This window comes from Mus caroli, chromosome 1 (assembly GCF_900094665.2).
Source record: "Mus caroli chromosome 1, CAROLI_EIJ_v1.1, whole genome shotgun sequence".
In the NCBI taxonomy this organism is placed as follows: domain Eukaryota; kingdom Metazoa; phylum Chordata; class Mammalia; order Rodentia; family Muridae; genus Mus; species Mus caroli.
The window spans coordinates 145,977,110-145,999,627 of record NC_034570.1 but is presented as its reverse complement, the minus strand read 5'-3'; the positions used below and the strand labels follow the sequence as shown (position 1 = coordinate 145,999,627).

The 22,518-nt window shown below is 44.2% G+C and overlaps 1 protein-coding gene across 1 annotated transcript in view; it reads left to right on the top strand.

Annotated features, from left to right (window-relative positions):
* Xpr1 (xenotropic and polytropic retrovirus receptor 1) overlaps positions 1 to 15,722 on the top strand; it is a 144,880-nt gene extending 129,158 nt beyond the window's left edge. The window contains exons 13-15 of the mRNA XM_021176967.2: positions 1,305 to 1,444; positions 7,993 to 8,214; positions 10,323 to 15,722. Coding sequence (XP_021032626.1) covers positions 1,305 to 1,444; positions 7,993 to 8,214; positions 10,323 to 10,383 — 423 coding nt within the window. The 3' untranslated portion in view covers positions 10,384 to 15,722. The remainder of the gene's footprint in view (positions 1 to 1,304; positions 1,445 to 7,992; positions 8,215 to 10,322) is intronic.
* Positions 15,723 to 22,518: the final 6,796 nt, after the last annotated feature.

Below are 22,518 nucleotides of genomic sequence, written 5' to 3'. Positions count from 1 at the left end.
ATTTGTGAAGTCCAATGAATCTTCCTTATGAAATCCTGTTACAGTCCTCATACAGTTTCTGCCTGCCTTCTCTCAGTGGGGAATCTAGGTTGAAGGTGTGTGTGTAATGAAACTAGGAAGGGAACCATGAAAGGGTTAAAAAGAGATCTTAAGGGAGGAGGGGTGGGAATAATGACTACATGGGACATGAAAGTAGAGGAGGAGCTATTGTGGGGGAAGGCAAGGGGACAAGAATGAATCTGAAGAATTGAGAATGAAGACTAAAGATGCCGATTGAAGCCTATGGCTGATTGTATGCTGCTTAAATTTGTAATTTAAAAACAAGTCAGCAGTCCATTGATAATGTCCATTGATAAAACTACTAATCAAAACAGCAAGACAGTTACAATTATAGAGGGCAAATGGGATGGGTAGTTACAAATGTTTGTCTCTAGGGAGTGGACAAAGAGGGCAGTAGAAGGGGACTGGTTGCAGGGTCTTGTTAACCCTCTAGTGGTGATTTAGGGTTGGAGAAATGGCTCTGTACCTAAGAGGACCTGTGTTCAGTTCCCAGCACCTCATGGCAGCTCACAGCCATCTGTAACTCCAATGCCAGGGACTCATTATCTTCTCCTGGCCTCCAAAGGCACCAGGCACACACATACTACACATGCCAGCAAACACTCACACACATAAAAGAATACTTTTAAAAAGTAAATGAAATAAATACTACAGCTTAGCACATAGGAGTTCTAGTTACCAAAATGCCACAGCCTTGAAATTCATTTTAAAGTGCTAATTTTGCTTAGTAATAAGTAAATCATATATTCTGGGATCTATTGGCAGTTGTGTATTTCAGACTCTTGGGTAAACTGTATTAGCTGAATACTATGTTCAGTCATATTTCTGAAATCCAAGCCTCATTTTATTTTTCAACATCAAAATACAAGACAAAACTTGTATTACATGTGGGATAAAGAAATGTGAAAGAGTAAGTATAATTGGTACAGTTAATAGATGTGCTGTTCCCTGTGGTGCTAGTGACGTGGACATTGTCTTCCTGTGCTTCTCCTTGAGTGCAGTCTCAGCTGACCAGAGTGCTCACTTAGCTTAGAGTCTAAGCCTTAGTACAGCATGGGCACAAACAATGTTGGTTAAAGCTCATAACTGTTTCATCTTGAACAGTGCACTATTTAGGAAAGCTAAAACCTATGCAATGTTTCTCCATGAATCTTTGGTGGGACTGAAGTCTCAGCAGCTGATCCATTGCTGAGTACTTAGTGAGTAGATGATGAGAAACATACTCTGTTTGCTTGTGTTCCTAGGCCTATTACTACTGTGCCATCATAGAAGATGTGATATTGCGCTTCGCTTGGACTATCCAAATCTCTATTACTGCTACAACGTTTAAGCCTCATGTTGGGGACATCATTGCTACTGTCTTTGCACCCCTTGAGGTTTTCCGGTAAGCAAACTATTGAACAGTCTACCAAGGATTTCTTTAAAAGATGCCCAGTGTTAGGCCAGCATGCTGACTCAGCAGGTAAGACACTTATACCAAGTCTGATTCCCCAGATGACACAAGGAAATTGTCCTTGACCAATACATATGAGCTGTGGCATGCAGGTGCACACATATACACACAAGACAGTTAAATATAATTTTTAAAAAATGGGGGGCATAATCCAAGCACTTAGGAAAGCAGAAGCAAGTGTATTGCTGTGAGTTCAAGGCTAGCTTGATCTGCATAAAGAGTTCTAGACTAGTCAGAGATACATAATGAGATTCTGTCGCCTCCTCCTCCTCCATCATCATCATCATCATAAAAAGATAGATTTAAAAAATAGCAGGCATTTAGAAATGAACCAAAACATCTGCTGCTTTTTCTACTGTGAAAGAGAATCAAGAGGCACAGGATAGGAAGGAAGGTCTCCGGGAGTTTGAGTCCACGGCAGTGATGGCATGGAGCTCCTCCAGCACAGTGGACCAGGACCCACAAGATGGAGGCCAAAATGAGGGCCAAGTGTAAATTTCAAAGTTCCCAAGAGACCTTCTCTGGCCAGGCACCACCTCTCACATGTCCCATAGCCTTCACAGTAATACTGGGAAGAATCAACACATGAGTCTTTGGAGACATTTCATATTCAAACCATTATGATATATAATGCCTGCAGTCAAAGTTAAAATTATAAGAAAACTGTTAAAATACTTTTAATAGACCAAATTGAATAACAAAGAGAAAATGGAAAATACAGCTAAAAGCCACTGGCACCATAACCTGAAATGTATGGATCAGGAAATTAGAAAGGTTAAGATATTAGAAAAATAAAAAATAAAACAGCAAACCAAACCCAAAAGAAGGAGAGAAATAGATTAGATATTACCAGAGTACAAAGTAAATGTGCAGTGGGGAATTTTAACAAAAACAGATTCTTTAAAAGTGCAGCAGCTGGTAAGGGGCTCGCTTAAGACTAATCAGGGGAAGGGAGAAGATGGTGGACCTGTCAGACAGACTAAAGGCTGGGGGTGGGGCCTGCATGCACTAAGCCCTGATTCACCCCTAGCACAGGACAGAAGATCTGGAGATAGATTTTTGTTTTTTTAAACTTTTTAGTGATTCTTTGTGATTTCCCTATTATGTACCCCAATCCCACTCATATCCCTGCCCCCACGTATCTGCCCTTGCAACCTTAGGGTTGCAAAAAATTAAATAAAGCATAGAAAACATTTATTGTGGGAGCTATTGTATGTCACAGAGTGTCCCAGTCTACCCTTCTGTCCATGCATCTTCACTTGCAGATGTCCATTAGAATAAGTCATTGGTTTGGTTTGAGGCCTCTGGCTTCTGTGTCACTATGTGTCACTATCAATATTGGATCTTCACCAGGACTCCTCCCGGTGATCCTGCTGTTGCCCTGTGTCGTGGAGATCCTGCAGTTTTGGATCAGTAAGACTGACCTTGTTTCCATGCATCTCAACAGTCCATGGATGATAGAGATTTGTGGTGGGCAATCTCAAAGCCCCGGACCTGGGCCTGAATGGTAGCTGAGCTGGTCCCTTAGCCACACCACCAGGGCAAGCTCTCCAGCACTGCTCCAGCTAGGCCACCCAGTGCTTCCACAGCAGGAGGTAGAGTAAGCTTTCCTGCTGTCCTGCCCTCAGGGCCAGCTCACACACACCCACACCCACATCCAGAGCCAGCTCCACTGTGCTACCCAGTCAAGGCATGGGGGACAAGCTCCCAAGTTCTGCAGCTGGCAAGGGGCTCTCACAACCTAGGAGTTGGCTAACCTGTGCCTTTGTTATCAGGGCCAGCTTCTGGAGGTTTTCTTCAAGAGACTGTAAAGTACCATTAGATGAAATGATCAAATAATCCTCAAAAAAAACAAAAACAAAAACAAAAACAAAAACATAGTTTTACTGTGATCAGTAAGAAAAGGGAAAATCAGGGCTGGTGAGATGGCTCAGAAGGTAAGAGCACCGACTGCTCTTCCAAAGGTCCTGAGTTCAAATCCCAGCAACCACGTGGTGGCTCACAACCATCCGTAACAAGATCAGACACCCTCTTCTGGACTGTCTGAAGATAGCTACAGCATACTTAAATATAATAAATAAATAAATCTTAAAAAATAAAAATAAATAAAAAAAAGAAAATGGAAAATCTGAGAAATCTATCTTTTGAAGACATCAAAATTTAAATCCTTATCAAGACTTTCCATGAAGAAAACTCCAGACATAGAGAATTCTTCCAAATAGTTGAAGTCAAAATTTTACTGTATTTTTTAAAAGCACTTCAGAGGAGAGGGATAAAGACAAGAATGCCTTAAAGTTTATGTGGCCAGCATGACCTGACATCATCTGGACCTCCCAGGAGGCTCCCAGACAGACTCTGTGCTGTAGCATAGCTGCAGAAATCCTGAGCACATTGGCCAATGAATCTGATGGTATCTAAAAAGGTTAATACTTGAAAATTTAGCCTCATTCTATGAATTAAGGTTTAATGTTTGTCTTAATTACTGTTCTCTTACTATGAAGAGACACCATGGCCAGTGCAACTTGTAAAAGGAAGCACCTAACTGGGGTCTTGCTTACAGTTTCAGAGGGTCAGTATATGATCGTGGCAGGAAGCATGGCAGCAGGCAGCCACAGTGCAGGAACAGTATCCAAGAGCTACATCTTGATCCACAGGCAGCAGGAAGATAAACTAAAGCCCATCCCCAGTGACACCTTCTCTAGCAAGGCCATTCCCCCAAATCCTTCCTAAACATTTCCACCAACTAGGGACCAAGCATTCAAGTATATGAGCCTGTGGGAGCCATGCTCATTCAAACCACCACAGTGTTAAAAAATCAAATTGTGTAATTTAACACAGTAATAGAATAAAGGGGGGATCCTGTTACGTATGGGAAAGACCATTGGTAACAATGCCTGGTGGGACAAAGGGACATACACCCTAAAATAGTCACAGTTATTTTAAGGGATGTGGCAGAGGAAGATTGCTGGAGATCAGGCTATGCAACATAGTGAAAATTTAAAACCAAATAAACAAAAGTTTCAACAATTTAAAAATCAATACTTGTTCCTGGGGGGTAAAAAAAAAAAAAAAACAAAACCGAAAAATATACAAGATAATAAACACCATCAGCTGTCCATTGTGGTTAGAGATGAACCTGTCCACTGACACCAGTTATGTTCCCACTGTGAACAAGTGTGGGCAGGGCATGGATGTAACAGCTTAATCCATATCATTTAATAACACAGGCTCACTAAAACACCCAGAAACAACTCTAGTGAGAGATTGGTAGATGTGTGACCATTGACAAGTCAGTGGTATGGTAGAGTGTGACTGTGTGTGTGTGTGTGTGTGTGTGTGTGTGTGTGTTTCAGATGGAGTCCTACTGAGTTACCCAGCCTAGATTCCAATTCCCTATGCATCCAAGGTTGACCCTGATCCTGCTGTTTCCTCCCAAGTGCTGGAATTACAGGTATATGGCAACTATGCTTGGCAGTTCTGTAATCTATAGAGAAACACAAAGGATAGCAAGACTGTCCTGAAAAGTACATAGTTTAGAGTAATATTCTGAGCTGCAGACTGGTCTTATAGAAAGAACAAGGCACTGCACCATGTCCATAGAGGTTAGACAAGCAGTGCACTGGAACAGAATGGGGCATCCAGAGACAGAAGGAGCTGCTTAACAGTGAAGAGAGAACATTAAACATGAGGCAGCTGACTCTCTGTATGGAAGAAAAAGACCCTGACTCCTACCACATCTGGTATACAGACTCAGTTACAGGTAGATCACAGAACTACAAATACGCCCTCTAGAAGTTGGTAGAGAGCCCTAGAGGTAGCATGCAGTGTAGTAATGTATTTTCATGTTTTAGGATGAAACCATGTGTTTTTATATACTAATCAAGCTATATACTACATGCAATCTTTAAGGTGTATGTGATATACTTCCTTTTAATTGCATATTTATAACTATCTTATGCATATGTGTGTGGATGCATGTGTATCATCGTGCACATGTAGAAGTCAGAGGACAGCTTGTGGAAATTGGTTCTCTCCTTCATGTGAGTCCCAGTGACTGCACTCAGATCCTCCCACTTGGGAGCACACACCTGCGGAGCCATCTCACTGACCTATATTTAAGTTTTTACGTAGCCTGAGAGAAATAAGTATCTGTTGGACTGACAGGTAACTCCTCAACAGTAACTGTGAGGCTAACAAAATCATTCGAGTTATGTTGTGGGTGTGCTGGGGAAAGCGAAGGCCTCTCTCCCGTGAAGCCTTCACCATGAAGCTGGCATGCACAAATGCGAGCATCTAAGGATAGTTTTAGAGAGGTGTCTAGTATTCCCGTGTTTCAGGACAAACATGGCCTGAAAATGAGATAGGATTGGAAGCAAAGCTAACCTTAAACACAGAAAGTGGAAAGTGTGTGCTCGTTTGTTGATGTCATTCATTTTTCTAGACTGTCTATCAGGTCTCCCGTCTTCATTTCCCCAAGTATGTATGTAGGTCTAATAACCAAATCCACTCTGCACCCTTGGCTGTCTCTGCTCTCATTTCTCCCCATTCTTCCTCTCAACTCATGCCTGTGTTCCCAGCTCTGAAAGTGGGCCGTTTTTAAAGACTATTTCATGTGTCTATGTGTGTGCATGTGTGAGTGGAGCACAAACACGCTATGTGCATTGCCGTGTGGAGATCAGAGTAGAAGCCTCAGTAGTTAGTTCTCTCCTGCTACCTTCTGGGATCTAGGACCAACCTTGTCTCCCTCTACTCAAGCACCTCTACCTGCTGAGCCATCTCACCAACTGTCAAACTAACCCATTCTTTAAACTATCTAGAATAGAATTACAGACCAAATACTCTGTGGTACAGGTATACCTCTGTCACTGCTCTTCATTCTTCACCGCCAGGGTGAGATTCCAGTGTTATCCAATTTCCCGGTAACACAGAAGCATAGGCAGAGAAACTTATCCATCATCTTTATAGCTAATAAGTGGTGGCGCCATTATGTGAATCTAGTCAGTCTTCTGGAGCTGAAGCCCCTGGATCATGGTGTTCTGATAACTCTTGCCTTTGGTTCTCTGTGTTTATCTTTTATCTCTCAGCAAAGCACTGTCTTCACTCAACTTCTCAGAATATGTTCTCTGTTCTCTCCAGCTTCTCAACTCTGTTACTGATTCTCCTTCCCCTTCCTGCCTGCATGTGTTGGGATGGTGCTCGGCACTCTTGTCTCTTTTAATCATATTCCTAAAGCCCTAACTGCCTTGATCTCCAGCACACTGTGCCATCTGCCTGCTGAGCCCTCCACAGGGCTATCTAGTGAGTAGGTAGCTGTAGCCTGACAGGAAGGATCTGCTTCTTTGGTCCTTGTAATGATGTCACCTTCACTCAGACCACTTGACAGGTTCTGTCAGCTTCATCTTCCTGTGGATCTCTAGTCTCAGCTTCGGGTCACCATTGCCTTCCTGGACTCCTGCTCCACCAAGTTTTCTAACCGGCCTCCCTCTGGGCTTTTTTCCCTGTTCCAGTTGCTTTTCCACGGTAGAGTAATCCATGTAGAACAAATCTTGTTGGTCTCAGACGCTCAGTGTGAGCTGTGGGCTCTTTCTGGTGGTTTATGGGGCCCTGTGTGCATGGCTGGACCTCCTCTCCCTCTCCATCTTACTTCTGCTGTTTTAACCACAGCTTCCATTCCAGTGCACCAACAGTCAGCCTTTTTCCTCCTCGTCCCCCCTACCTAAGACCTGTATCTCTAGGAGTCTCCTGTGACTTGCCTCCAGTATCACTCACACTTTTGTTGGATGCCACCTATCAAAATCAGTTTCCCTAAGCATTCTTAAGCTGGGGACTCTGGGTTGCTTGTCTTTGCTGTTAGGTCTGCAGGGCACCTAACAGCTGATTATTTACTCACTTCCCACTGCCGGGATAGAGGCGGAGACCCACCTGCGTCATTCAGTGCCACTTCCTCAGTTTTAATAAGCACTCAACAAATTAATAAACTTACTGGATAAAGAAAAATTATATTCCAAAATCAACTCTTGTTTCCTCCCCCACCTCCCAGTCCTCACCCCATCTTTCTCTTTCATTTTATTTATTGTGCGGATGTGCATCAGGGAGCAAAGTCTACTGTCATTCCTCAGATACCTTCCTCCTCTATTTGAGACAGCCTCTCATTGGCCTGGAACTTCACCTGGTAGACTGGGCTAGCTCTAGGGACCTGCATGTCTGTTCCCATCTTGCCACTGTTGGGATCACAAAAGCACCCACTGCGCCTGGCTTCTTACATGTGGGTATCTAGACTCGGGTCCTCACATTTATTAGGCAGATGCTCTCCTGACTGAACCATCATGGCCCTAGCTGTCTCTTTGATTTTAATAGTCTTGCCTGTAATTGTTTTGTTTTGTTTTCTCCTTAGTGAGCAGGAACTTGAGCCTCCTGAGGTTTACAAGTGGTAATATATTCAGATCTTAACGTGAATGTCTTTACCCCATGTTGTTTAGGCGGTTTGTGTGGAACTTCTTCCGTCTGGAGAACGAACATCTAAATAACTGTGGTGAATTCCGAGCCGTGCGGGACATCTCTGTGGCCCCCCTCAACGCGGATGACCAGACACTACTCGAGCAGATGATGGACCAGGAGGATGGGGTGCGAAACCGCCAGAAGAACCGGTCGTGGAAGTACAACCAGAGCATATCCCTGCGTAGGCCCCGCCTGGCTTCCCAGTACGTAGAGTAGAGCACTCCTGTGTGGCTAGCAGCGGGTAACATTAGCTTAAAAAGCTACTAGACTGGACCAGAGATGAAGTTGCTGGTATTCAACCATGCTTCCTCTTCAGACAGTAGTAACAAACCACCCCATAGGTCAGACTTGTAGAATATCTTCAGGAGCACATGAGAAGTGCCAGTGTGTCTATCACCTACTGAGCAGGGATGTAAAGGACCATAGGAAAAGTGTGCTGGGAAATGACTTACCTGATTCTTGAGTATGACATTTGTGTGCAGATAACCTTCGCGTTAGTTTAGAAATCCTGTCATTTGTGTAACCTTGACCAAAGTCTTTAATTTCTGTTAGCACTCTTCTGTACATTGGGATGTATATAGTTCAAAGAGAGATTAAGAAGAATCAATTTGTTGGGCAGTGGTGGCACACACCTTTAATCCCAGCTCTTGGAAGGCAGAGGCAGGCGGATTTCTGAGTTCAAGGCCAGAGTTCAATCTGGTCTACAGAGTGAGTCCAGGACAGCCAGGACTACACAGAGAAACCCTGTCTCGAAAAACCAAAAAAAAACTTTTAAAGAATCAGTTCATTATTTGTGAAATTTACCGAGCATCATCACAGAAAGCCCTCCGAAAGCTGAAGCTATCTTATAAAATCCACAGCTAGGATTCTTACCTGCCACTGACTTTGTATCCCAAAGCTAACGGTAAATGTAAAGCATACGGTGACTGCACTCGGTGTCGAGAGAATAGATAGAGACAGCAGAGTAGGTTACGGTGAAAAACGGAAGTTGGACATTTTTCTGAAGGTAAGGGAGTGCTTGGACAGGTGAAGACTGTGCCTGTGGGAATGGAGGGTAGGAAGGAAACACGTGTGCTCAGACAGTAGTGAGAAAATGTAATTGGATGGGCTCATCTGAACTGACCCACACCTGTAAGCCCAGCATTTTGACAGTGGAAGCAGTAGGATCATAGCTACACAGCAAGCCCAGGCCAGCCTGGTTTACACTAGATGCTATCTCAAAAACAAACAAATAGCCAAAGACTAAAAACTGCAAGCTTCATCTTGTAGGGAAAGAAAAAGAACAAAACAAAACATGTTCTTCCAAAGAGGAGTGACAGGAAAGGAGACTATGACACTGCATAGTGCAGTAGGAAAGGGAAATCGGGACAGTAAAGGCCTGGATCGGATTGTAAAGTGCGGTACAGGAGCATAGAGGAGACGAGCAGAAGGGGCTACAGTCCAGTGAGTACGGAAACCCAGGCCTACCAAAGCTTTAGCTACAGAGTGGGAATTTCCTGGAAAGAAAGAGAAGGAAAAAGCAGAAAACAGGAGAGTGAGTCTTAGGATGGAGGGAAGTAAAGTAGCAGAGGTCACAGCAGGAAGTGAGCCGGAAGAGCGCTGACTCAGCCCACTCTGTCCAGGGAGGCATGGCAGCCTGGGGTGCAGGAGCGCTGTGGGGAGGAGGGTGCTGAGGAGGCTAGCTGCAAGGCCTGGAGAAAAGGCTCACAGACCAGAGCTCCTCACCGTGAAGGTCTCATAGCTACCAGTAGAGGGCAGTCTAAACATGGTTTCTGATCAAGAGGGAGGCTCTTGGTGCTAGATGGCAGCCAGAGGAAGGCAGTTAGAAGAACAGACTTAAGGTACAAAGAGTTCAGGGAATCTAAGGTGAGACCTGAGTCTCAGCTCTGACGTCATAGATTCATGCAGCCTTAGCACAGCTTTAGCCTCCTGAATGTCAGCCCCCCCTCCATCTGTCAAGTGGGAGTAACAGATCTCCTGTCAGAGACACTGCCTTCACTCTTGAGGCTAATGAGTGTCGGGTTACCTAGTCCCATTTTTATACGGTACAAGAATCTCTGCACAGCCTCCTAAATCAGCAGTGCTAACAGTTTGACTGAGGCACCTGGCTGTCACTGGGTACCAGTGCTCAAACTCAGATCCTCATTTCCGGGCACTGCTCCGTCTGTTTAACTCAGCTCACTGCTGTTCCTACCTCTCCACTTGCAGTAGATAGCTCCTGGGTAGTGTGCATGCTTGCTGGTGGGAAGAGTGGACCCAGCAGCACTGCATGGGACTGATCATACATGTTTATTTCCTCTGATCATGCTAGATCCAAGGCTCGAGACACTAAGGTATTGATAGAAGACACAGATGACGAAGCTAACACTTGAATTTGCTGAAGTCTAGAGTAACAGCCTTGGTTTTCTACTCTACAATCCTTTCCTCGACCAACGCAACCTCCAGCACCTTTTTCCAGCTGAGAACAGGAGAAAACAGAACACGTTCCCGGGCTCTTCAGATCGGGTCCTATGGACTCCGAGCAAGCTCACTGTGTTTCTTTTCTTTTCTTCTGGTTTAATCTTCATTTTCTATTTTTAAAACAAATACTTCGTTTTGCCAATCAGAAGATGTTTTAAGGAACAAACACCTACTATCTTATGGATTGTTTACAATCACAAGGATACAGAAGCCCACCAGGATGAAGAGAAGCATTGGAAAGAACGTCTGATGCACAGCCCAGAGAGCTCAGCTTCGCCGGCCGGTTTTGACTGTCTGAAACCGGACACCGGTTTTTAAATTTTCTGTCAGTTTCTATGGAGAGTTTTTCCCTTCCTTCATAGCCAGTGCAGAGGCACTGGCAGCACTTGCAGGGAAAGTGCAGCTTGGAGCAGCACCTCCTCCACAAAGCTACTTTTAATTTGATGTGACTTTTCTCATCTGGGGAGGGCTTCGGGTGGGTGGGGAATATGCTGTATTCGTTACAGTACAGTTTCTCATTATTTATGAAACTTAACCATAAATGAATGCTACTCCTGTGAAGGGAGGCAGGAGGAACTGAGGCTCACTGGCATTGCGGAGGGTCAACCCCACACACCTCTTTCAGGAAACAACTAGTTGATTTTTTCCCCCTCATTTGTTTTAACTTTAAACCAAAGTTTTATTGCTAAATTTTAAGTTGCTGCTCTAGAGTCCCAAGCATCACTGTCATGACCAGGCAGGCATCCCCCTTGCATCCCAGTGGTGGAAATCCAGAGAAAAGGCTCTGACCGTTGTTTCTCTAGGAGCAGGTGCAGGATACAGTCACCCAAATACCAGTCACAAAAATGACGGTTTGCCATGTGCTTCTGCATGTAGGAGAATTGTAATCTTTACTAATGGAAAGACAGGCCTGTTTCAGATCCCTCACACTTTATTAGACATTTCCCCTTCTGGCCTCACCTTCTTCAGCCAGAATTTGATCAAATTAAAAGTCTTTTGTGGGGACTGTATTTCTGAGCATCTAGAACAAATCCTTTATATTCATTGACACAAAAGATTTTGGTGGCTATTTTTAAACCCAGCTGTATTAAAAGGTGATGTTGAATTTTATGACACCCCTACCATGGCCTGCTTTTAAATTCGGGGCTTCTAAACCTGGTTGTACTTTTAAAATTATATTTCTTAGAAAATTCAGGATATAAATACCTACTTTATTCTCTATCTCACCCCCTTTCTTCATAAATTCTCTAGAGAAGCCTAAAAACATACAGCGTTTGACTGTCTTGAAAATGGTTGGTTTCATATCTGGTACTCATCAGCTTGTCACTGGGAATCTAGATCGTTGGTAGTAGTGATGGCCCAGCATTCTTGAGACCCTTGATTTTCTCTCCAGCATGGGTCAGGGTAGAGAAACAGCCATTACTCAGTAAAATTAATATAAATACCAGGAAAAGGTAAATAAATGGCCCCACCCCTCAGATCTAGATAAAAGTCCCACATAGGAGAGTCATGAGCGTGTGCCCTTGTCAGATGAACTTCAGACTAAGAAAGCGGTGACTAGGGAAACAGCAGGAACACTTACATTGTTTTAAAACCTGGCTACTGCCCCTTAACTCGTGCTTTATCATTAGCTCCTCTTAGCTCCTCCTGCATATCAAACCCTTACTCACTAAAGTTACAGCACTGCTAAAATCCTACTGATTAACTCATCAGCTTCCGTTTACAAAGTTTCTTCCATTTTTATTCTGACAAAGTTCCATTTTTTTCCCTCCTTTCTGGATTGAGATTTTTAACAACACCTCGCCCCCCACCCCATACCCCAGAAAAGCTCACTCAATGTTGTAGGTTCTGTTGCTTTTTGTGTTTTGCCAAGCATGTCCCTTGCCCCAAAACTAAAGAGCAAACGTTTATTTAAAATAAAAACAAAGCTATAAATAAATTGTATACTTTATAATAATCAGTGGTAACAATTTAGAGACCCTGGCATATTAAAGGTTGCATTATTTCTATTTAGATTTTTTTTCCCTTACTATTTTGGGGTTTTGTACTTTAAAGCTGGGGATAGATTTCACTGGTTTCTGAGGTAACAGCAGTAATGATTAGGAATATATAGAAAAGTTCAGTGACCAGTCATTTCTTGTACAAATAAAATCAGTGGTACTGTGTATCCAGAGCCCTGTGAATTGTCAGCTTCTTTCTCTGGTAGTGAGCTGAATGGCGGCACACACTCCTCACAGTTCACTTCTGATGTTCCAGCTCTCTGATGTCTTTATGTCAGTTAACACAGAGCCAGTCTTTGGTCTTTCTCCTCCTGCCAGGATCCCAGGCCCTAATCAGTATTATTTCTTTCATAAACAGTAAGTGATGGAGTATACTCCTTTTCTGATATCTGTCCTGTTGACCATTCAGACGTAAGCTTACGTGCTGTGCGGCTTACGTGGCAGACACCCCAGCGTGTATTCAGATGCTCTGGCTGCATCCCTTCCCAGCTCTAAAGAGATTACTCCATCAAAAGACTTTAGGAAACAACATATGCATTCATTATTTTCCTTTGAAAAAGGCACCGTGCATTTTTCTTTCCTCCGTTTCATCTGCCCCAGGCACTGTGAGCAGTGTCCTGCTCTTGGATAATCCTGTACCCTGAAACTCTGGGTGGGACACACCAATGTCCTGTCACATAAACCAGAGGTAACACTTACCTGACTGTAGCCTTAGAACTCTTAATTTTAGTTTCATTTGAAAAGGACCCCATTTTTAATAGCGCTTGAAATACCCCCAAAAGAAATGAAAAAGAGACTAAAGTCCACTTTTCATTTTATACTCATGCAGAAAGCAGTGTAGTTGGAAGAGATAGTAGCCGTTTGCTGTTGGCAAATTAGCCTATACCGCAGCTGCCTCGACAGTGGGGTGTTGATGATGCCCTCCCATACCGAGGCAGTGGCGGGATCAGCAATGAAGTCAGCCCCATAGTTGGGTGTAATGGCCACGTGCAGGCTTTCTGTCTCCAGCCCCCTATTATTTTACTCCTTAAACAGACTGTTTAGATTCAGGGGACACAGTGAGTGCCAGTGGCTCAGCAAGAACCCAGGGAGGCCCTCCCTCCTGGGGGCCATGACTCCCCATGTGCTAGATGAGCTCTCGTGGGCCGTGTCTTTCCACCATGCTTCCCTGTTGTCTGAGCAGGTGAACCTAAGGCAAGGCAAGAGCATAGCTGAGGGAGGCACACTGACAGGGAGTCAGAGTGTAGTTGATGGAGAGGACTGGGTGGGGCTGTGGCAGCAAGAGCAGGGCACTGGTAAATCGTGTGACTTGGGCTGTGACTTCCTGTCACTTGCTTTATTCCCAAATTCAATTTTCCAAGCAGTAACTGCAGAGATTTCTTATTCTAAGGAAAGGGGTTTAGAAATAACACTATCTGTGACATTATATTAAAACCATAGGATTCTCTAGTGATTATACTATTGCATAAATGTTTTAGGTTGTTGTTTTTTACTTTAATAAAATTTGCCTCCCTCTCAATAGGAACTTTTTTACTGTAAACAGTATGTTTCAGTTTCTAGAATTAAGGTAACTGCTTAGACTAAACATTGATCGTGTGGAATCCTGAGCTACAGAAACCATACTTTTCTCTATTCTAATGAGCTGTGTCATTACTGACCAAGGGAAAATAGAAATTCAGGTTGAATTTTGAAAATGGTAATCTGTTTTCTAATTTTTTTTTTGGTGGTCATTCACTTAAACATGAATTTTTGCATTTCAGGCATCAGTCACAATACCTGATATTAAAGCTCCCAGCCTGCCTATTTCAAGTATATACAATGCCAGAACACATGGTCGTGTGGGATAGAGTTGATTATATTGTAGTTTGTGGTATTCAGTGTTAGGAGCCAGCCCTCTAGCCAGCGTCAACCACACTCTACTCAATGAATATTTTTTAAAAAGCAAAAACATTTCATGAGCCCTGCAAGAGCTGCAGTTAGAGAGTACAGAGTCTGCCTGACAGAGAAGAGGCACTGATGGGCGTGGCCCCTGATGCCTTTCTTACATGAACTTTCAAAACTGATGAGTTGCCTGCCCCCTAGAAACAACCTTCAGAATATATTTTCTTATCTGGATGAGGAAGTGAGGGGGACAAGATGAGTTTCCCCTGAAGTGGGGAAAACCATATCAATTTACAACTGAATATGTTTCCTTATAGCAAACCTTCGGTTTATTTTATTAAACCAATGCCAGCTTCAATTTTTTTATACGGTGCCATCCACCTACGGAGGACAATCAAGTGACCTACTGTTTGCCTTGGATTCAGTGTCTATTGATTGAATCTCATCTTGTGTACCTTTGAACTTAATTCCCACTTGACTCCTGTCCATCTGAACCACCACAAGGCAGAGGGCAGCCGGCGGCACTGCTGGACAGATGTGGATGTGTGAGAAAGGGCAGGGTCCCGCCTCACTGTCTCTCCAACACTCTCTAAAGTTCTTGCCTACACTTCTCCTGTTGTCCCTGGCAACACTGGTATGCTGTAGACAGGGAGAAGGACTGCTTGTGACCTTAGTGTTTGTTTTAAACTGTTAAGATAAAATTGTAAACCACTCCTATTTGAGTTGCAAAAACAAAAACAAAAAACAAAACCCTGGAGGCTTTCTTCCATTGTGAAGATTCCTTATGTTGGGTTTCTAGGTTAGCACGGAAGCTTGTATCAATGAAGAGAATTTAGGAGGGAAATAGGGTGAAACTTGTTATTTTTCTTTTCAAACCCTCTCCCTCTGCTGTACACACACACACACACACACACACACACACACACACACACACACTGTGTTGGTTAGGTGATGCTGTCTGGTGACTCCCTGAACTATAGTTGTCAAGAGTAACTATGATCGTGATTAGTCCTCTGTGGGTGACCCTTGCCTCGTGTGCACCCTTGCTTTCTTTCCTACTCTCCACTCTGGTAAACGGAAAAGGTGACATCAAAGAATCAATGCTTGCTTGGACTCACGTTGTATCTGTGACTATGCTATTAGCTGTCTCCTTTTCCCTTCTTATATGGGTAGAATTCTTATGACATGTGGAGTTCCCTTCTGGATAAGTAGGTTAAATGCACAATGTGGTACTGTTCTATAGATTCTAGATGGTGTAAAAAGCAAAAAAAAAAAAAAAAAAGTTAATGTGCTTATGTGTTTTTAAAAGAAAATAAGTGATTGGTTACAAATCTCTGGCCTTTTTCATTATTACAAGCTGTTTTCCAACAGTTTGCTGACTCATCACTGGTGAGTGGTATGTGTTCCTATGTGCTTTCTCTCTGTGTGTCTTGGATTCCTGACCATCATTCCCCTTAGTATTAACATATATATGGGTCTAACACAAACTGCTCACAACGGGGAATTAGAAAAACATAATTTACCAAATTCAAAAGCAATTTAAAAAAAAAAAAGCCGGCATAGTGGGATATACCTGTGAGCCTCAGACTGAGGCAGGAGAATTGCTGTGAGTTTGAGACAGGCCCTGGCTACATAATTCTGGACCACCTGGGCTAGAGAGAGAGAGAGACCCTGCTCCCTCAAAATAATCTTAAATTGCTTTTCTTTTTTTTAAGGTATGACTCTAAAATGATGACATCAATCCAGGAAGCTTTGTCCTTTTTGTATACAAAGAATCTCCAGCATTAAATGAGACACTATGTGTAAATCCCATGTCCCTGTTCAAGGTGGGAAGGCAGCCAGCTCTTCCTGCTGAGTTCCTGGTTAGTACTACTAAGGTTTGACTAGGCAAAGTTACAAAATTAACTGTCCCTAAGAGGAGTGTGCCAGCATGAGAAGAGGGACTGGCGGGCTGGCTGAGAGGTAGAGCCTTTAATGGTATTACCCTTCTGGCCTGTTCCCATGCAGGCTGCAAATGGGTATGAACCCCTGTGGCCTCACCCTTCCCCTGTAGCGCAGCATTTGTGTGTCTGACTTCCCTGCTCGCCAAATACAGAGCATTGCAGTCACATGTGAATCAGCTGGCAATCAAGACCTAGAGCAAAAGAATCTGCAGCCCTAGATTATCAATCCACGATCCCACTCCAGACATCTGGTCTAGACACTCCTTGGACTTCTAGTTATCTGTATCTTTTTCTGGACTTTTAAAAATTAAACCTTCTTAAAAGGTTATGAGAATAATAGTCAGTTTGTCCTTTCTGACCCAATTTCCCACAAGAGCACTGTATATATGCATTGTAATTAGGGGGATTTTTGTTTGTTTGTTTGCTTTGTTTTGTTTTGTTTTTCAAGATGGGTTTCTCTGTGTAGCCTTGGCTGTCATGGAACTCAATCTGTAGACCAGGCTGACCTCAAATTCTGCCTGCTTCTGCCTCCCAAGTACTGGGATTGAAGGCATGCGCCACCACTGCCTGGCTGAGTTCTTTTTTTTTTTTTTTTTAAAGAATTATTGATTTTACTTATGAAGACACTGTTGCTGTCTTCAGACACACCAGAAGAGGGCGTCAGATCTCACTACAGATGGTTGTGAGCCACCATGTGGTTGCTGGGAATTCAGGACCTCTGGAAGAGCAGTCAGTGCTCTTAACCACTGAGCCATCTCTTCAGCCCAAGTTCTAACATTTTTAAAGACTAATTTACATCAAGTTCCTGCCATGTGCTTCATCGACATTACTTGGTTTCATTAATTTGAAGTTGTTTTCATTAATTTTATAAGCCAGAGATGGTAATATGGTTACTTATAAGTTACTTTTATGAAACCACTGGCAAATAAGCCAGACTCCTGGGTAGGTGCACCCAAAATATGATGGGTTTTTCTCTACCAATTTCAGGGGCTCTTCACCCTTTCCTGGGCAGTTAGTAAAACCTGATTGCTTTTCATCCCCTAGAAGGTGTGGGACAGAACAGGATGGCAGCCAAGATTCTCCAATTACCATCTCCCTACAGAATAGCAAGTTGAACAACCCTGCATGCCAGAAACACTACATACGTGAGAGCTAAGGATGTCCAGTGAGTTACCAGCGCTTGGTTTTAGCGTGACAAAAAGAGACAGGACAAGAGACTCCCTTGCCACCACGCCCCTCTTGTCCTTCATGCTGCCCAGCAGAGACATTTCCTGCTTACTGACGGCAGCCCTCCTTAGTTAATCCCCATGAAGCCTTAGGCCTCAGTACCAGGCTTTCCATGGTAAAATCCAGGGGTAACCTATCTTCATGTGAGCAGGGAGATGCCTCTACCACCCTCCTCCAGCCTCAGGCAGCACAGCTATTAGGTCCCCACAGGTTCTAAAATGTCCTGATACCAGATAAAGACCTTCACCCAAGTGGGATGGACCTGTGTTGGCTTGCGTCATGGCCTGCTATGCTATGAATCCTGATGCCAAGCTGTACAGGCCCCTGTGGTCATTTAACTAGGTTGTTAACCAAGGGGGCCAAGGGCAGCATAGTGTGCTTCAGGTGTCTATTTACTGTGAGCAGGTTAATCACAAGTCTTTGCTCTGGAAATCTGCTGGCCCCCATTCCCAGGCCTGCCTGTGCGCAGAGCCTTAGGAAACATCTCAGCACCAGGAGAATACATATAACCCCACTATGTCGGCCTAAAACTGCATCTAGCACCACCTGTGGCTGTCTGCAGGCATCTTGAGCCACAAGTACCTCTCAATAGGCAGTCCATGGCAGTATGGCTGGAGAGCCTACCCCAGTGTTGTCTTGTGTTGTGTTCGTTGGCTGTATGCTCAGGCTATGGCACAGTTTGGTAGCAATGGTAGCCACAGTTATGTCTTAGGAATCAGGTTAGTTCAACTGTGGTTGGGCAGAATTCCATAGCGCCTGACCACAGCATGGTAAACTATGGGGGAGTGTGCAGTCCTGCTGCAGCCACAGGGAGAAGCTTGAGAAGGCTGGCTGCTGTTCCTAGATACTCTTCTGGTTCTTTCTCAGCAGCACACCAGCAGTTAAATATACGTGGGATCAATCGGCATGGGCTACCCTGTGGCGTTGAAACAATTCGTGCGCTAGCAGCAGACTCCCAGTACACCAGGACCGAGCCATCAGCAAGCCAGTGTAGAAATGGAGACTGTAACCAGCTGAGAAATTCAGCAAAGGCATGCACAGACAAAGGCAGATGGAGTACAGTGGAGTAAAGTCCTAGTAAATACCCACTGCTTCAGCGTGCCTGGGACCCCGGGACGTGCTTGAGGAAAGTATGACCTCACCTCATAAATTCCAGAAACGCCCGCCCGAGAGAACAGCCAGCAAGAGAAGCGTGAGTGCGCATTTAGAGCAGCTGTGTGAGGTACTCAGTGAGTGGAAGAGAAGACAGCTCGGCTCTTTCAATACTCAAAGAACCTAACCACAGGTGAAGCAACTTTTAAAAAGAAAATATTTGGAAAAATTCAAAACAGTAGAAGGAAGCCGTAATAGGGCAGATCAAATAGAGACTCTGAACTTAAAGACTGGTTATGTAAAAATACACAGTGTTTACAGGAACTTTGTGGCAGCATTAAGAGAAAATATTTGGGGCTGGAGAGATGGCTCAGTGGTTAAGAGCACTGACTGCTCTTCCAGAGGTCCTGAGTTCAAATCCCAGCAACTACATAGTGGCACACGACCCTCGTCTTGTGTGTCTGAAGATAGCTACAGTGTACTTGCACATAATAAATAAATGAGAAAATATTTGGGTTTCTGGGATGAGAGGATGGGGGTGGGGTGCACGTCTTTCCTCCTAGCACTCAAGCAGAAGCAGGAGGATCTGTGAGTTCCAGGCCAGCCTGGTCTACAGAGTGAGGTCCAGGACAGCCAGGGCTACACAGAGAAACCCTGTCTCAAAAACAAACAGAACAAAAGAGAGAATGCCTTAGGCACAGGAAGCTTATCCAAAGAAATAACAGAAAAGTCCCCCAAACAAAAAAAGGGCACAAAGCTGGGTAAAAGAAAATCGGGGTTAAGCCGGGCGTGGTGGCACACACCTTTAATCCCAGCACTTGGGAGGCAGAGGCAGGCGGATTTCTGAGTTCGAGGCCAGCCTGGTCTACAGAGTGAGTTCCAGGACAGCCAGGGCTATACAGAGAAACCCTGTCTCGAAAAACCAAAAAAAAAAAAAAAAAAAGTCGGGGTTGCCAGTCAGTTTAACTTCACCTGAATCTAGCCCAACATATAAAATGATTAAGCTCTTAAGGGAAAGAATAAAGAAAAGTTCCCAAGCCTGCAAGAGAGGAAAAAAAAAAAAAAAAAAACCCACATCCGAGTTCCTTGGTCTGCCAGTCTACAGTAATTTGACAGGCCAGAAGAGAATGGTATCAGAGTCTCATAAGTACTGAAGGGAAAAAAAAAAAGTTCAACCCAAATTACTGTGTCTAGGAAATCTTCCATTTAGAAGTACAGAAACACATTCCCAGACAAACAAAAGTTGAGCGCTCAGCAAGACCTGTTCTGTAAGAAACCAACATTAGCCAGGCATGGCGGCCGATCTGTACAATCTCACACCGGAAGGGCTGCTACGAAGGAGCCCTCAGTGAGTACAGCCTAGCTTACACACTGGAATTAAAAGGCACCCTGGGCTGTAGCATGAGACTGTCACAAAGTGGCAGAAAATATGCTGCTGACTGTGACACACTGGGAGGTATAAGCTTGCTGGTATATAAACATCCTTCAGTATTCCAAGCATATTGCAGGAACCATGCCTTTAGCTTCAAGAAGAAAATTAAAAGATACTGATGTCATATCCAATACAGGAAGATGTAAAGATTCAAAATGCTGGGAGAAATGCAGATGTTGAACTTACTCATATATTTTATACTTCCATCTTTATGGTAGTGCTAAACTTTATTTTTAAAAAATTATTACAATCCACATATGTTGTTGTAGGCCTCATAGTAATCAGAAAACAAAAAGCTATAGAAGACAACCCAAATATAAATCAAAACACACTACTAGAGTAAATTACTTAACCACTCTAGGGGGTGAAGAAAGCAAGCAAATGTGAAGTGGATATCAGTAGACCTAAAAGAAGAGAGAAACTCCCATACAGAATAGGTGAACACCCCACTTCGAGCAATGGGCCAGGCATACAGGCACAAAGTCAACAAACTTCATGGTAAAATTGAACCCCAGACCAAATGGGCCTTACAGATACATACAGGACATCCTGTGCAACTGCTACAGGCTATATGTCAGTTCGTGGGACAGAACATCAGCACATAGAACATCCTCTACAATAGATCAGGATCGAGCAATGCAGGATCTAGCTCTCTCTACATAGCAAGAAAAAAGGCCTGTGGTGAAAACTGCAGGTGGCTCACATAGGTTGCAGTGCAAGCAGAGGCTGGGCTTTAAACAGCAAAGTGAGGGCAAAGGAGGGTGGATGAGAGGGCTCACCACTGGGTATGAGACAACAAGGCCATGCATATGAGGAGAGGAACAGAGCTCTGGGTGGTGATGGTGAGCCAGCTTCCCTCCACCCTGAAGCCCTCAGGGAACATGAGCCCTTTCCTCAGCTTTTAACTTTTCTATAATTCTTCTTGACAATGCTTTCTTCCACTCCATACCCACCATGAGTGTCTGCATTTTTAATCTATACTGAAGTGAGACAGTGAGCTCAGAACCACTGCCCAGGTCAACCTTTAGGGATCATGAGTGTTCATCACCCTAGGTCGTTGGGTCACGAGTATCTAGGCTATGGACAGTCCTATTGGACTCAAACTCTGTACCCACAGTTCATAAAAACAATTCTTGTGATTTTAGAAACTGAAACACGACCAGTTGCCTTTTTTGATGACAATGTAACACCCCAGACAAAAGTGAGACATGCTGGAACATGGCTGTAAGCCCAAGTACTCTGGAGGCTGAGGCAGGAGGATGGTGAGTTTGAGGTCAGCTGAGAAACATAGCAATACCTGGTCTCAAAACACAAACACTCAGAAACCAGTAACAAAAACTTGGGAGATAACACCAAAAACACGGAAATAACTTACTTTCAAATGGGCAATCAAGGAAGAAATGAAGACAGGAATTGAAAGTGTTTTTCAACAAAAATGGGGACATAACATACTAAATTTATGGAACACAGATTGAGCAGTGTTGATGGAAGTTTACAGCCTTACATGCCTTGCAATGGAGGAGTGACAGGCCAGTGAGACCTTTCTAATAAGGAATCAAGCATAGCAATCTACTCCTGTAACTCCAGAAGTCAGGGGGATGGAGGTGGGAGAGAGGAGGCAGAAGCAGAAGCTGTGAACACTGGACCAGACAGGACCATGAAGAAAGAGCTTGTCTCGGGCCAAAAACAAGAAAGAATGAGTGGACAGGGTCAGGGGCAGATAAAAGAAATACAGATCAAAATGGAAATAAATAGAATTGAGACAAAAATATGTAATACCTATGAAGCAGAGTTAGCTCTTTGGAAAGATAAAAAATGGGACACGTGCTTCGCTAGACTAGTTACTAAAAAGATACTTGGGAGATGAAAAAGGAGGCGAGAGTCTGCACAGGTGAGAGTGTGGACTACAGAAGCTAACAACTTCTGGGACAGGCAGACGCGACACAGCTTCTAAGGCAGACCCCGTTTCAGGCTCCAGACATCCGGGCACCTTCCCTGCCAGAGGAGAGGTGTCCGCCCCACCTGGGAGGGCTTTGCCAGAGCACCTGGAGGAGCCATCTTGGTTCCCGGATCCCTCAGAGACTAGTCTGCGCAGGTGAGAGTGCAGACTACATAAGTGAACAGCTTCTGGGACAGGCAAAAAGGACACAACTTCTGGGGCAGACCCCGTTTCAGTCTCCAGACATCCCGGCACCTTCCCTACCAGAGGAGAGGTGTCTTCCGGGAGGGCTTTACCGGAGCACCTGGGGGAGCCATCTCTGGTCTGGGATCTCTCAGAGACTAGTCTGTGTAGCTGACAGTGCCGACTACAGAAGCTACACAGCTTCTGGGACAGGTGGAAGCAACACAGCTTGTGGGACAGGCCCTGTTTTGGGCCTTCATCTTCTGCCAGGAGGCAGGTCCAAACGCCAGATATCTGTGCACCTTCCCAGCAAGAGGAGAGCTTGCCTGCAGAGAGTGCTCTGACCACTG